Source organism: Sus scrofa, chromosome 5, assembly GCF_054392235.1.
Source record: "Sus scrofa isolate SSC_HxYL_T2T_F1_AM1 chromosome 5, Sscrofa_HxYL_maternal_Yorkshire_Landrace_v2.0, whole genome shotgun sequence".
Classification (NCBI taxonomy): domain Eukaryota; kingdom Metazoa; phylum Chordata; class Mammalia; order Artiodactyla; family Suidae; genus Sus; species Sus scrofa.
In genome coordinates this window covers 37,050,998-37,065,262 of record NC_139387.1, presented here as the reverse complement: position 1 = coordinate 37,065,262, position 14,265 = coordinate 37,050,998, and the positions used below count along the sequence as shown (strand labels likewise).

General features: G+C 40.7%; 1 protein-coding gene across 13 annotated transcripts in view; it reads right to left on the bottom strand.

Moving 5' to 3' along the window:
* Nucleotides 1–10,046, bottom strand: part of MDM2 (MDM2 proto-oncogene) — a 71,103-nt gene extending 61,057 nt beyond the window's left edge. For 4 of the 13 annotated variants that reach the window (XR_014845106.1, XR_014845105.1, XR_014845109.1 and 1 more), the window contains exons 1-5: nt 9,691–10,025; nt 8,873–8,957; nt 5,609–5,683; nt 3,264–3,397; nt 276–325 (exon numbers count right to left, since the gene is read on the bottom strand). Coding sequence is in view for 9 of the 13 variants with exons in the window: in XM_085024352.1 (XP_084880478.1) it covers nt 276–325; nt 3,264–3,397; nt 5,609–5,683; nt 8,873–8,953 (340 nt within the window). In the remaining 4 variants the exon portion in view is untranslated. 13 annotated transcript variants of the gene reach the window in all.
* Between the last annotated feature and the right edge of the window lie 4,219 nt (nt 10,047–14,265).

Below are 14,265 nucleotides of genomic sequence, written 5' to 3'. Positions count from 1 at the left end.
ATCTTTTGAAATAAATTCTAACAGATTAAGGCTTAAATTGACGTAAGAGGATATTTAACTTTACAAAGTGCAAATGTACATTAAGAGCCTTAGTACTATGTTATTTTGGTTCATACATACTTCCTCCTATTAAATTTAGCATACCCTTACTACAATTAAATATACAATTAGAGCAACTCTGAAAGAGAATCACAATTATAAAATGACTGCACATGCACAAAAAGTCTGTAAAATATCTTTATAGTTTATGTTTATGGCATTCAAAATTTACTTACCCTGCTGATTGACTACAATCAAGTTTCTGTAGATCATTGTATATATTTTCCTTATAGAGAGAAAAAAAGATACATTTTAAAATAAAAATGTATTAAACTAGAGTTGTAAATGCATATCAGTATAAACTATCACATGACAACCCAAATTTTACATCTCTACATTCAAATATTGACAAGTTTCTAGACTCTAAAAAGCACCACAAGAGTTTCCCGTCGTGGCTCAGTGGTTAACAAATCCAACTAGGAACCATGAAGCTGAGGGTTCGATCCCTGGCCTTGCTCAGTGGGCAAAGGATCTGGCATTGCTGTGAGCTATGGTGTGGGTCTCAGTCGTGGCTGAGATCCCACTTTGCTGTAGCTCTGGCATAGGCTGGTGGCTACAGCTCCAATTAGACCCCTAGCCTGGGAACCTCCATGTGCCGCGGGAGCAGCTCAAGATAAGGCAAAAAGACAAAAAAAAAAAAAGAAAAAGAAAAAGCACCATAATAATTAGTTGCACAATGATTATGCAACTAGCTCAAAGATTTCACATCTGTTTCCTAAAAAGTGCCTTGTTTAGCCTTACCAAAAGTTCCCAAAGAACTGGTGTAAACATAGGAGGCAGGTTGATGTATTTACTTTCAAATAAAAAAGAAATTACTGGAGTTCTCGTTGTGGTGCAGCGGAAACGAATCCAACTAGCATCCATACATGAAGATGCAGGTTCGATCCCTGCCCTCACTCAGTGGGTTGGGGATCCCACACTGCCGTGAGCTGTGGTTTAGGTCGAAGATGTGGCTTGGATCCCGTGTTGCTTGGCTGTGGTGCAGGCTGACAGCTTTAGGTCCAATTGGACCCCTAGACTAGGAACTTCCACATGCCACAAGTATGGCCCTAAAAAGCAAAAAAAAGAAAAAAGAAAAAAAATTACCTAGCTCTGTGCATAGAAGTAGCCTAGCCAAAAAGTAGTATGTTACGCCAAACCCACCATTTAAGAACTTGATTATACTTCTGACTTTCATCAATCTTGGACCAATCATCTAAAGGATTTTCACTGAAAATTATTAGAATATAGTAGTCATTTAAATCAGACTGAATACCAGTGACTATTTTAGAAATTGGGGGAAACAGAGGATGAAACAAAAACAAATCTCTGCTCTCATGGAGCATAGGAAAACAATTCACTTATGCCAATATTCACTGAAGTCATGGTACATTTTTCTTTTTCATTTACTAATGATTTTACAGAATGTTTATTGGTAAGAAGATATAATTTCTATTTCTCAAGGTTAAGGGGAAAGTGCCAATCCCAATAATTTTTTTACCCTTAGGACTGATGATACAGTTTCTTAATCTCACAAAAATCAATACTCCTATTTATGTCCTTTTTCCAAGTCAGTATTTTCCCCAGTGTTTAACCTCTCAACACATTAGAGTTCAAATCAAAGATAATCATACATCTGTGCTTTTAGTACCAGAACCTCAAAACATTATCAAGATTCAATACTCGGCATTCCTGTTGTGGTGCAGCATTAACGAATCCGACTAGGAACCATGAGGTTGTGGGTTCAATCCCTGGCCTTGCTCAGTGGGTTAAGGATCCAGTGTTGCCATGAGGTGTGGTGTAGGTGGCAGACACAGCCCGGATCTGGTAGTTGCTGTGCTGTGGCAGCTGTAGCTCCAGTTCGATCCCTAGCCTGGGAACCCCCATATGCCATGGGTGTGGCCCTAAAAGGCAAAAAAATAAAAATAAAAAAAGATTCAACACTCAAACAGTGCAAAATTATCAATTTAGTTATCTCTTAAATTTATAAAACTAAAATATATCCCAAGGCCAAGAGTAAAATAATAAATATTAAACAGAAATGGTCTGTCAATGGAAAGATACATATATGATAAATTAAAAAGGAGGATGAAATTAAATATAGTATGTTCACAACTGGGCTAAAACACATTTGCGCATAATATAAAAATGACAGTACAAATATCTGTTGATGACAAACTATAGTCTTTTTTTCACTATCCTTAACTTTCTGTCTTTTCCTAACGTTCAATAAAGAACTAAACTTATAATTATATACTTAGAATAATAAAGTTCTTTCAAAGTTATAAATATCTCACTTTATCTTTTTAGCTATAATATTATAGAACATTAAATACTAGTAGAATCTAGTTAATTGCTTCAGGTGAAAAGTATTCATCCCACTTAAGGTACACTGCAAAAACACTAACAGTGCTAAACCAAATGAAGCAAGGCATTCAAAATGTAAAGAATGACTGGAAAAAAGTCCTCGGTTCCCAGGAGAGTCATTCTAGAAATGTTATCTGGGTTAAATTCAGGTGATTAAGTGCCATAATGGTATATGACATCATCATCATCCTCTCCAACGTAACTGGGGATCAAATTTAAGCCTTTTGCAAGCAGCTAGTATGTAAATGCTTCCCACATGCCAAACACTATGTTTTTCATACACTGTCTCTTTATAACCTCACATAAGGAATTTATATTATTCCTACTTCACATTCAGGGGAAACTTAAGGTTTAACAAGGTTTAAGTCAATTCACCTAGTCACATAGCTAGTCAGTGACTGAATTAGGTAGGTCTCAAACCCAGGTTTGTAAGATTCCAGAACTAAGGTTCTCAAGCAATAGACTATATTACTAAAAAATTAAATTTCATGGAGTTCCGTCGTGGCTCAGTGGTTAACGAATCTAAGAACCATGAGGTTGAAGGTTCAATCCCTGGCCTTGCTCAGTGGGTTAAGGATCCGGCGTTGCCGTGAGCTGTGGTGTAGGCTGCAGACGCGGCTCAGATCCTGAGTTGCTGTGGCTCTGGTGTAGGCTTGGCAGCTACAGCTCCGATTCGACCCTCAGCCTGGGAACCTCCATATGCCGCAGGTATGGCCCTAGAAAAGGCAAAAAGACAAGTTTTTCTCTGACAAGAGGGAGTGAGAACGGAGGTGAACTATATGCTCTGTTGGCATTTTACAACAGACTATAGAACTTACCTGTGTTCTTTCACAGAGAAGCTTGGCACTCCAAATAAATCCCCTAGAAGATCATTTGAACAATATACAATATGCTGTTGTTTCTCATCATATAATCGTTTAGTCATAATATACTGGCCAAGATAAAATATAACCTGAAATAGAAATATGATTTCTGAGCATTAAAGAAAATTAAATATTACTTTCAAATATATTCACTATCTCATTTACCTGAAAAGGTTAAACAACCAGCAACCACGTTGATAACCACCTAGAATAACAATCACTCTGTACTCTTATAAAAACAAAAAGCTGGTTTTATAACTTTTCCCTTTAATTTGATGGAAGTAGAGCTACCAATTCCGACTTACTTAAATAAACTTTAAAATGTGTCTTTTTTTTTTGGCAGACTTTAACGCTGCTCAGGTATCTAGATGCTACTTATTAAGAAAAAAGGAAAAGGAGGTAAAATGCAAAACCAATGATAACAAAAAGTTGCAGAATCAAAAACATGTACTGAAATAAAACAGTGACCTGGAGTCATTCAGTAAATAGTCCTGGACACCATATACCTTGATAGCCTCTGAGGTCATCACAGATGAGGAAGACAAGATAATGATCAATTACAACTACAGAGCAGTTTAGGAGAATTCAATGAATGAAGTAAGCCCTCGAAGATAATCAACATAATCTATACAACAAATAATGAAAATAATGATCCTGAATTATGCATACACAGGTAAATTATATTCCATGTGCTCCATGAAGACAAAGTAGGCAATACATTTTAAGACATCCACATACAAACCTATTAACAACCACCACCTAAATACATATGGTGTTTTACAATGTACTTTTTACAAGTACTGTCTCATTCTCCTGAGATTTCAAAAAATTATTATCCACCATGTGAGAAATAAGGAAACTGACCTGGTCTTCTGACTCCTAGTCCTGTGTTCTTCCTACTACCCCATATTAGCTTTCATTACTCTCCCTTTACCATAGAACGAAGACCCTACAACTGAAAACTATCAATATATACATCACTGTGAAATGGTTTAGCATAAGCATTCCAAGTCTTCACGATGGCCTTGATCAATTTTCTCTTTATTTCCATCTACTACTAAATTCATATTTTGTTTCCTTAACTGTTTACATAATAATAATATAAAGTCAAATCCAAGTTAACAGCCCTAAAAACATAATTTACTTTGACACTTCCCTACAGGTACTGTCTACAGACTTAATTGGCAAAGCAGGCTTCAGACTTAAAGGAATATTCCTACATGACTATAGATCGGAGAGATGGCAGACAGTGGGAAAGGGAAGAAGGAAGAGAACCTAGACTCCTTCTACCAAACATCCCATAAGGAAATTTCTGAGTGTGGCTAAAAAGGAAATGGGTCTGGAATCTCTCCCTGCCCAGTTTTCTGATGTAGAGAAGGTACTTCAGTGTTTTAAGCAATCTGAGCCTCATAAACTAAGTGCGAGAGATGGGGAAGAGGCACATTTCACTCACATCGAAATTTTGCCCAAGATGACCCAATCTCTCAGTGAAAAGCATCCTTCAGTGCACAAATTTAAAGCTAGAGAACAATACATTGAAATGTATCCATTAAATAGAACATATGTTCACAAATCAGCTCACCTCTCTCCCAGAAAGATCAGTATACTGTACTCATGTATCTCTAGTGCAGAAGTTCTTAACCTGGGATCCATGGATGCCCAAGAAGTCCTTGGATAGAATTCAGGGGGTCCATTAATTTGGATGGAAAAGAAATTTCTACCTTTATTTTCACTGATTTTTAACTGAAATTCAGCTTTTCCTTCAATTATGAATACAGGCAACAAATCACAAAGTATTAACAATAACTGTGATTTTGTCACCAATAAAATCACAAGCATCTTTCATATATTATGCTTGATATAAACATCTCTAAATATCAATTATACCCATTTCTAAATTACATTAGATCCTGCTAAAAGCACATATCACAAACCTCTTTATTCTAACTATATTTTAATGTAATTTTTTCCATTGTAATCCTATATATTTTACTTCATGCATTTAAAAACATGATTCTAATAAGGAATTAATAGTCTGAGAAGACTTTACCAGTGTGCCAAGAAGGTTCATAGCATAAAAAGGCTAAGAACCCCTACGAAGTTTACCTTCATCCGAATTCCTGGCTGAGAAATGAAATTCATGTATAAATAGAATTTTCTGCTTCAAATTATAATCCAAATGACCATAATACTTAATATTGCTGCTTATTGAAAATCTATCTACATGGCCAATTTCTCCCCATTGCTTTAAGTAACTAGTAAGACATTAAGTTATTTTTTTAACTCTTAATTCAGCTTACCTCTTTCATAGTATAAGTGTCTTTCTGTGCTCCAACAGACTTTAACAACTTCAAAAGCAATGGCTTTGGTCTGACCTATAAAGAACAAAGAGTTGCTATTATACTTCCAAACTATTCCAGAACTATAAGCCCTGCAGGAAACTTGTCCATAAAGAATTTCAATACAGGTAGCAGACACAATGCTTAACACTCTCATAAGGTTAGACCTTGAGAAATGTCATAAAATGTTTTCACTAAATGTAATAATAATAGACTATATAAACTGAATACCAGACTGTCTTTGGGGGATCTAATTATTATGCAAATAATCACAGAATATTCAAGTATCATCAGTTGCAATCAAAAACAGTATCCATGCTAGGGCAATGAAAATTATTCTTTTTCTTCCAGCTATTCCTATTATCTGCTTATTACCCTACTAACTCAACTGTAAATGGACTACCCAAGACAGCATTTTTCTCCCATTGTAATATGCTGCCTTTTTAGTTGGTCTACTTAACAAACATTTACTGAGCTTCTGCTATGCACCAGACAGTGCTGGATATTGCACACACACACACAAAAAGACAAATAAGACATGTGACCTGTATTCAAGGAACCACCCAACTAGATCAGGAGTTAATTTTTTCTTTATAAATACCCAGATAAGTATTTCAAAGGTTTTCTCACAGAAACATAAATAACAGGTAAACCAATGTGTGTGGCCGCATTTCAATAAAACTTTATTTACAAAAGTAGGCAACAGGCCAAATTTGGTCCATAGGCTATAGTTTGCCTGACTCTGTTCTAGAGGCTTTTAAAGTTTTACTGAGAAATAACTGGCAAGAGGGCAGGGCTATAATGTGTTTATGCTCCTTGTCCTACTCTGCTGCTGTATCAAAACCTTGAAAACTCAAGTATCTGTACAGCTTGCCACCCCTACACAGACTGGTGTCTCTGTATCTCCCTTTAATATATTCCTGTCCCAACTTCTGAAATCTGACAGCAACCCAGTTTGGGAATCTAACTCTTAAAACTAGATTTAAGAAAATTGCCAGACATTCCCTTGTGATGCAATGGGTTAAGGATCCGGCATTGCCACAGCTGTGGTGCAGGTCACAACTGCAGAGCAGGCTCCATCCCTGGCCTGGGAGCTTTCACATGCCACAGGTGTGGCCAAAAAAGAAAAGAAAAAAGAAAAAAAAGAAAATTGTCTATTTCTAGCCAATCAACAGAAATATTATTTAGTAACTGAAAAATTTAAAACACAACAAATGTAGTATAAGCCATTAATTGTTTCGATCACCCATTTTTTTCTTAAGTGCTTATGTATGCATTTTACTTTCAAGCTATTCAAAAAATGAATTCGCCCAAAAAACATAAAGTTAATTTTTTTCTCCTAAAATTTTATATATGCTATATTAACTTCAAACTACATAAAACAACTCAAAGTAAAAAGCTGCACTAGAAAGCCATTAGCTTCTATTAAGACTTAGAAGACACACATTCATAACTATGAGAAAGAATACCATTCTTTTTTTTGGTCTTTTCTAGGGCCGCTCCCGCGGCATATGGAGGTTCCCAGGCTAGGGGTTGAATCAGAGCTACAGCTGCCGGCCTACACCACAGCCACAGCAACGTGGGATCCAAGCCGCGTCTGCAACCTACACCATAGCTCATGGCAACACTGGATCCTTAACCCACTGAGCAAGGCCAGGGATTGAACCTGCAACCTCATGGTTCCTAGTCAGATTTGTTAACCACTGCACCACGATGGGAACTCCAAGAATACCATTCTTAATCTTACATTTAAGAACAACAACAAAAAATTCCAGATGAGAAAAGACCTAGATGTAAAAACCTTAAATATTAGAATAGAGTAATATATTTGTATAATCTTGGTATGAGAGTTCTTCCAAAGCATGATATGAAATTTTAAAAGCCAACAAAAGTCAAACTTGACTTTATAAAAATGTTCTCAATGAGAAAAAGACCACATAAGCAAAGTTTAATTACAACATTTGTAAATGATATAAATTAAATACACTTGAAACACAGAGAATACAAATTACTAAGAAAAAAATACGCCTAAAAGAAAAGAGTGAATAAGACACAAATCCCAAAAGAAACAAATGACAAGATGCCCAACCTCACCAGAGATTAGGGAAATACAAACTTAAACAATGATATAATATCTTTTGCCCCAAAAAAGGCAAAGTAATAATAAAGTGATAATATCCAATTTTGGCAGAGGGGGGAAAACTATTACAATCTTTTGGTTAGCATGTTATCAGCAGCAATGAAATGTGTACAATTAGGACCCAGGAGTTCTATGTGTATAAAAGTCTCTCTGACAGAAATATTCACATAACACTTGTGTTAAAGACATGCGCAAAGCAGCACTATCTGTAATCATCAAAAACTAAAGGTGGGAGTTCCCAATGTGGCGTGCAACAGGATCAGACGCATCTCAGGAGCACTAGGATGCAGGTTCCATCCCCAGCCTGGCCTGGCACAGTGGATTAAGGATCTGGCATTTCCCCAGCTGTGGCACAGGCTGCAGCTGAAGCTCAGATCTGATCTCTGGCCTAGGAACACCATATGCCAATGGGAAGACAAAAACAAACAAACAAAAAACAACTAAAGGCAATTTAAAATCGATCATAAATTTTAAAATGACATACTAATACTACGGATTAGCATACAGCTGTTAAAAAAAATTCTGCAGAGTTTACTTACTGATAATAGATGCTATTTGCCAAACACCTTTAATCCCATTATAGTAAAACATAAAGAACACAGATTAAAACTCATATGTGCATATATTACATGGGTATGCACACAAAAAAGATCTAAAAAGGAGACATGGTCAAAAGAGAAGACTGGAATTTTCAGTTTTTACACTGCACTTTCCTGTAATGCCTGTATCTTCACAAGCATGAATTATTTCTGTGACTTTTAGAAACCATTTTAAAAGTTAAATACTGATAGGTCAAAATAGAAAAAAAATATCCCTCAAAAAATAAACAACTTCAGCATCCATGCTTAAGAATGTAATGAAACTAACTTCTAAATCCAGTGTGGTAAAAAGCCAAGAAGATAAATACTGAGTCTGACAGTTAACTTTTGCTTGACAACTATGCCTGAGTGGCAGAACTTAAGCAATGTACCGCAATTTTACCTAAAGAGCCAGGCTGTCATTGGGTCTATGGAATTTAGCTAATCACCTTATAAGATTTAAAAAAAAAAAACTTTTGACGTTACACTGGAGACAAAAATACCAACCAGGGTCTCCTGTTCCGAAGCTGGAATCTGTGAGGTGCTTACAGCACCATCAGTGGACACAGACATGTTGGTATTGCACATTTGCCTAAGAATAGGGAAAAAAAAAAAACACGATAAAAACTTGAAATAATGAAACACCTGTGAAAAAAGACAAAAATCATATAAAAAGGAGACACATAATGCTTTACTCAAAGTAAAGCCCTTAGCAAGTGGGTCCTCACCTGGATCAGCATAAAGTACTTGCTACGCGTTGAAGACCACAGGTATCGCTCTCCAACAGCCACTGAATACAGCTGGGGAAAGGCACGGTTTAAATAGCCCCAACTGGAGACAAGTCAGGGCTTAGCTCCTTCTACTGCAGACTTAGGAACTTGTCCGAACTTGACCAGCCCAACAGGAAAAGCTGAGTCAACCTGCCCACAGAACCAGCCCAGTCTCGCCCAGACTCAGCTCCCGGTTCATACGAGCTACCGAACAGGCACCTGTCATTACTTTGACCCCCGGCCGGGAAGCTGCCGGCCGCCAGGCAGCGCCCCCCGCACACGTGACCTTTATCCCAGCTGTCGGCGGAGCCCCCCTCCCAGCCCCCCCCCGCTCCCCCCGCCCGCTAGGAGCGCCGGCCCGAAACCCCGCCCACCTCCCCAGCGACGCCGTCCTCGGCCCCTTCCAACAAAACCTTCACACACCCACGTGCCCCGAGCCCCCCACCACGAAATGCACAAAGGCGCCGTGCGGACAGAGGCGAGGGACGAGAGCGAGTCGGAAGACCCAAGTCACAGAGCAAACCCAGAACTGCCCACACGCTTCCAGGTCGATACCTGCAGCTCGCTGGGGTTTTCCGCTCCTGGAGTCGGGGGGAGTCCCGCGAGGTTCCCCAGTTCCCTTCACGGGGTGCCCCGAAACCCGAGGCCCTGGGCCTCGGCTACCATTCCACTCGCGAGGCCCAGGCCACCGGGGCACTCGAACGCACTAGGTCCGGGGAAGGAGGCTCCTGGCGGCGTAAGCGGCAGGACCTCGATCAGAGGGGTGAGGGCTACCCCTCGGCCTAGGCTTCTTGCTCCATTTTCTTTCCAGTCACACCGAGCCGCACAGGCCCCAGAAGGTGCCGAGCTGGCTGAAGTGCGCCAGCTGCGCGCCCCCTACTGTCCGAGCCCAGCGCGCCGGAAGCCGCGGCCCATCCGGCCGTTTGCGCGCGCGTCAAGGTTCCACCGCCTCCGCCCACTGAGGGCGGGGCTGGGGCGGGCTGCCTGGAGAAGGGGGCGGTTCTGAAGCTCGGCGCTCGGCCTGGGCAGCTGGAGAGGGGCGAGTTCCCTTGGGTTGAGCTCCGCCCTGGTCTTTCCCGCCACCACCTGGTTCCGCGCGCCAAGCTTGAGACTATCCTTCTGCTATTTTTGTATTTCGTGTGTTTACACCTCCCCACTGCGGTGGAAACTCAGGCAGATGGGTATCTAAGTGCTGCTACCGAAAAAGAAACCAAATTTAACAGCTGTGTGATATATTAAGCCCGCACCGCCAGCTGCTGGAGTTGTATAAAAATGACCTATTTCAAAACTTTTTTAAAAGTATGATTAAAAATAGCACAATATGGGCTTGCTCAGGGATGTATTCAATATTCTAGCCGGAGGAATAAGACTCGTGGTTACCGTTACAGAAGGGGCGGGAGATAAAGAAGGGTCACTTTCTACTTTAAGCGTTTAGAATATTTAGGTTTGTTTATATAATGTATGCATTCACTCCCATTAAAAATATCTATTTAGGCATTTAGGAGTTCCTGTGCTGGCTCAGCCATACCAAACCTATTATCCATGAGGATGCAGGTTCAATCCCTGGCCTCAGTGGGTTAAGGATCCAGCATTGCCTTGAGCTGTGGTGTAGATCAAAGAGGTGGCTCAGATTTGGCATTGCTGTGGCTGTGGTGTAGGCCGGCAGCTGCAGCAGCTCCCATTCGACCCCTAACCTGGGAACATCTATATGCCACAGATGTGGTCCTAAAAAGCAAAAAAAAAAAAATCTATTTATATATTAGGCACTCAGTACTGACTCACTTACTTGCCACTTTTGGCACATAGGTGTAGCAGTCTCCGAAATGAGCCAGGACACGAGAATTGAGCTGGTACAACCCAAAAAGCAGTCACTGCAAAGAACAGCTTCTTTTTGGGCCAGGAAAAAGTGAGTTCTTTATGAAGGAGGAATTGTTTAATAAAATTATCTTTCCTGGAGTTCCCTCTATGGCACATGGGTTAAGAGTCTGACTACAGCAGCTGTGGTCTCTGCCCAGGCTCGGGTTCAATGCCCCCACCCTTTGCCCAAGTGAGTTAAAAGATCCTGGGATGCCACAGCTATGGCTAGCTCTGATTCAATCCCTGGCAGGGGAATTTCATATGCTGGGGGTGGGGCCATTAAAAATAGTGTATCTTTCCCTTCTTCCATGCCCTAGCCTACTAGAAAGGAATCTTCCTTAAACATAGTGGTCACTTAATTGATTAATTTAATTGCTAACCTTATCTTCAGGGATCTGGTTTAGCTCAAAAAAATATCAGATCAAATATAGTGAGGTTTCTGGTTGTAAAAGGGTATGCTTGCCGCAGGATAAAAGAAAATCTCAAGAAATGGAGAAAATAGCATGAAAAGATAAATTATGCAACTTGGAAGGAGCAGTTAGTTATGTGCTATACGATTTCAAAAACAGAGTTGCTCAGCAAATATCTGGGCAGTTCACAAGAGTCTCAGAGAGAATCAGACAATATCTTGTGCCTTGAAGGATAGTAAGACAATTTAAGACAGAGGAGAATATTCCAGGCACAAGAAAAATATTACCCAAAAAGTCCAGAAGCAAAAAAGTAAAGGGCTGTTTGAAAAAGAGGAAGTAAGTTTGACTTGCATAAAAACCAAGAAAAAGAAAAAAAAAAAATAAGAAATTGAGGTTCCTTAAATTTCAAGCAAAGGAGGCGTTCCTGTTGTGGTGCAGCAGAAATGAATCCGACTAGTATCCATGAGGATGCAGGTTCGATCCCTGGCTTTGCTCAGTGGGTGGGGGATCCGGCCATGCCGTGAGCTGTGGTGTAGGTTGCAGACGCAGCTCGGATCCCACACTGCTGTGGCTGTGGTGTAGGCCTGCAGCTGTGGCTCTGATTTGACTCCTAACCGGGGAACAACTTCCATATGCGGCAGGTATGGCCCTAAAAAGCAAAAAAAAAGAAAGAAAAGTCAAGCAAAGGAATCTGGGCTTTGGACAGTGTAGGCAGTGGACAGAGGGGGAGGATATATGCAGGTAAAATTGCTTGAAACTGTTGTTAACGGCACCACCATGAGCAAATTTATAAGAAGTCTGGCCAGCCTCCTCTGGACCAACTTTCCCCCTTCTCTTTGGCCCTGTTTTGAAAAAATCCTCTTGGCAGAATTAGTAGAGGAGAAACAAAGGACAGAATGGATAGGATTAGTCCTTTTCTAAGGAAACCAGAAATGAAAGGCAGAAATGAAGGAAGAGTGATGGGATTTAGAGTGTTGGGGGAAGAGATGGATGAGGCAAGAAATCTATCTTTCAAGGAACTGATAGTGAAAATTTACTGAGAGTACCAAGCACTTCCCAAGGCCCCTATGGGTGAACAAGGGGTCATACTCTGCTGTCCCAAAACCTGGCAGGATGACACTAAATTTCTAGCCAAAGAGAATAATGATATTGCTGACCAAAAGTCTGGAGGAAATGAAAAGTTGAGCAAGTTGCTGAGTTTTGGATGATGAACCACAGAACAAAGAGTTCAGTGGTAGAAAATGTGGAATTGAAGTGCAGGCAGGAGACAGAACTATCAAAGTCATGGCTGGCTCCATGCTTAAAAAACCTGATGAGGCGTTCCCGTTGTGGTTCAGGGGAAACAAATCTGACTACTATCCATGAAGATGTGGTTCAATCCCTGGCCTCGCTCAGTAGATTAAGGATCCAGCGTTGCCGTGAGCTGTGGTGGAGGCCGCAGACGCGGCTTGGATCCCCTGTTGCTGTGGCTGTGGCATAGGCTGGCAGCTACAACTCCAATTAGACCCCTAGTCTGGGAACTTCTATATGCCGAGGGTGCGGCCCTAAAAAGACCAAAAAAAAAAAAAGTTGCAGAAGAAAAGTTTGAGGCTGGCAGAGGTTAGTTCCTGAGGTTGAAGGAAAGAAACCATCTCCAAAATATAAAAGTGCAAGGTGAAGCAGCAAGTGCTGATGCAGACATTCCAACAAGTTATCCAGAAGATCTAGCTAAGATCATTAATGAAGGTAATTACACCAAACAACAGATTTTTCAGCACAGACAAGACAGCATTCTATTGGAAGAAGATGCCATCTAGGACTTTCATAGCCAGAGAGGAGAAGCCAATGCCTGCCTTCGAAGCTTCAAAGGACAGGCTGGATCTCTTGCTAGGAGTTATTATGCAGCTGTTGACCTGAATTTGAAGCCAATTCTCATTTACCATTCCAAGATTCCTAGACTCCTTCAGATTTATGCTCATCTACTCTGCTTGTGCTCTATAAAGGGAACAGCAGTGCCTAGATGACAGCACGTCTGCTTACAGAATGGTTTACTGAGGAGTTCACATTGTGGCTCAGCAGGTTAAGAACCCAACCAGTATCCATGAAGATGTGTGTTTGATCCCTGGCCTCACTCAGTGGGTTAAGGATCCAGTGTTGCCAAGGCTGTGGTGTAGGCCTGCAGCGGTAGCTCCAATTGGACCCCTAGACCAGGAATGTCCATAAACTGCAGGTGTGGCCCTAAAAAGGCACAAAATTGGTTTACTAAATATTTTCAGCCCACTGTTGAGAGCTGCTGCTCAGAAAAAAAGATTCCTTTCCAAACACTACTGCTTATTGACGAAGCACCTGGTCACCTAAGAACTCTGATGGAGATGTACAATCAGATTCATGCTGTTTCCATGCCTGCTAACACAACATCCATCCTGCATGCAGTCCATGGATCAAGGAGTCATTTTTACTTTCAAATCATTATTTAAGAACTACATTTCATAGGAGTTCCTGTTGTGACTCAGTGGTTAACGAATCCGACTAGGAACCATGAGGTTGTGGTTCAATCCCTGGCCTTGCTCAGTGGGTTAAGGATCTGGCATTGCCATGACCTGTCCTATAGGTCACAGACGTGGCTTGGATCCCACATTGCTGTGGCTCTGGCGTAGGCTGGTGGCTACAGCTCCAATTAGACACTAGCCTGGGACCCTCCACGTGCCTCGGGTGTGGCCCTAGTAAAGACAAAACAAAAAAAAAAAACAAAAAAAAACCCTGCATTTCATAAAGCTATAGCTTCCATAGATAGTGAAATCCTCATGATGAATCTGGGCAAAGCCAATTGAAAATCTTTTGGAAAGAATTCACCATTCTAGATGCCATTAAGAACATTCGTGGA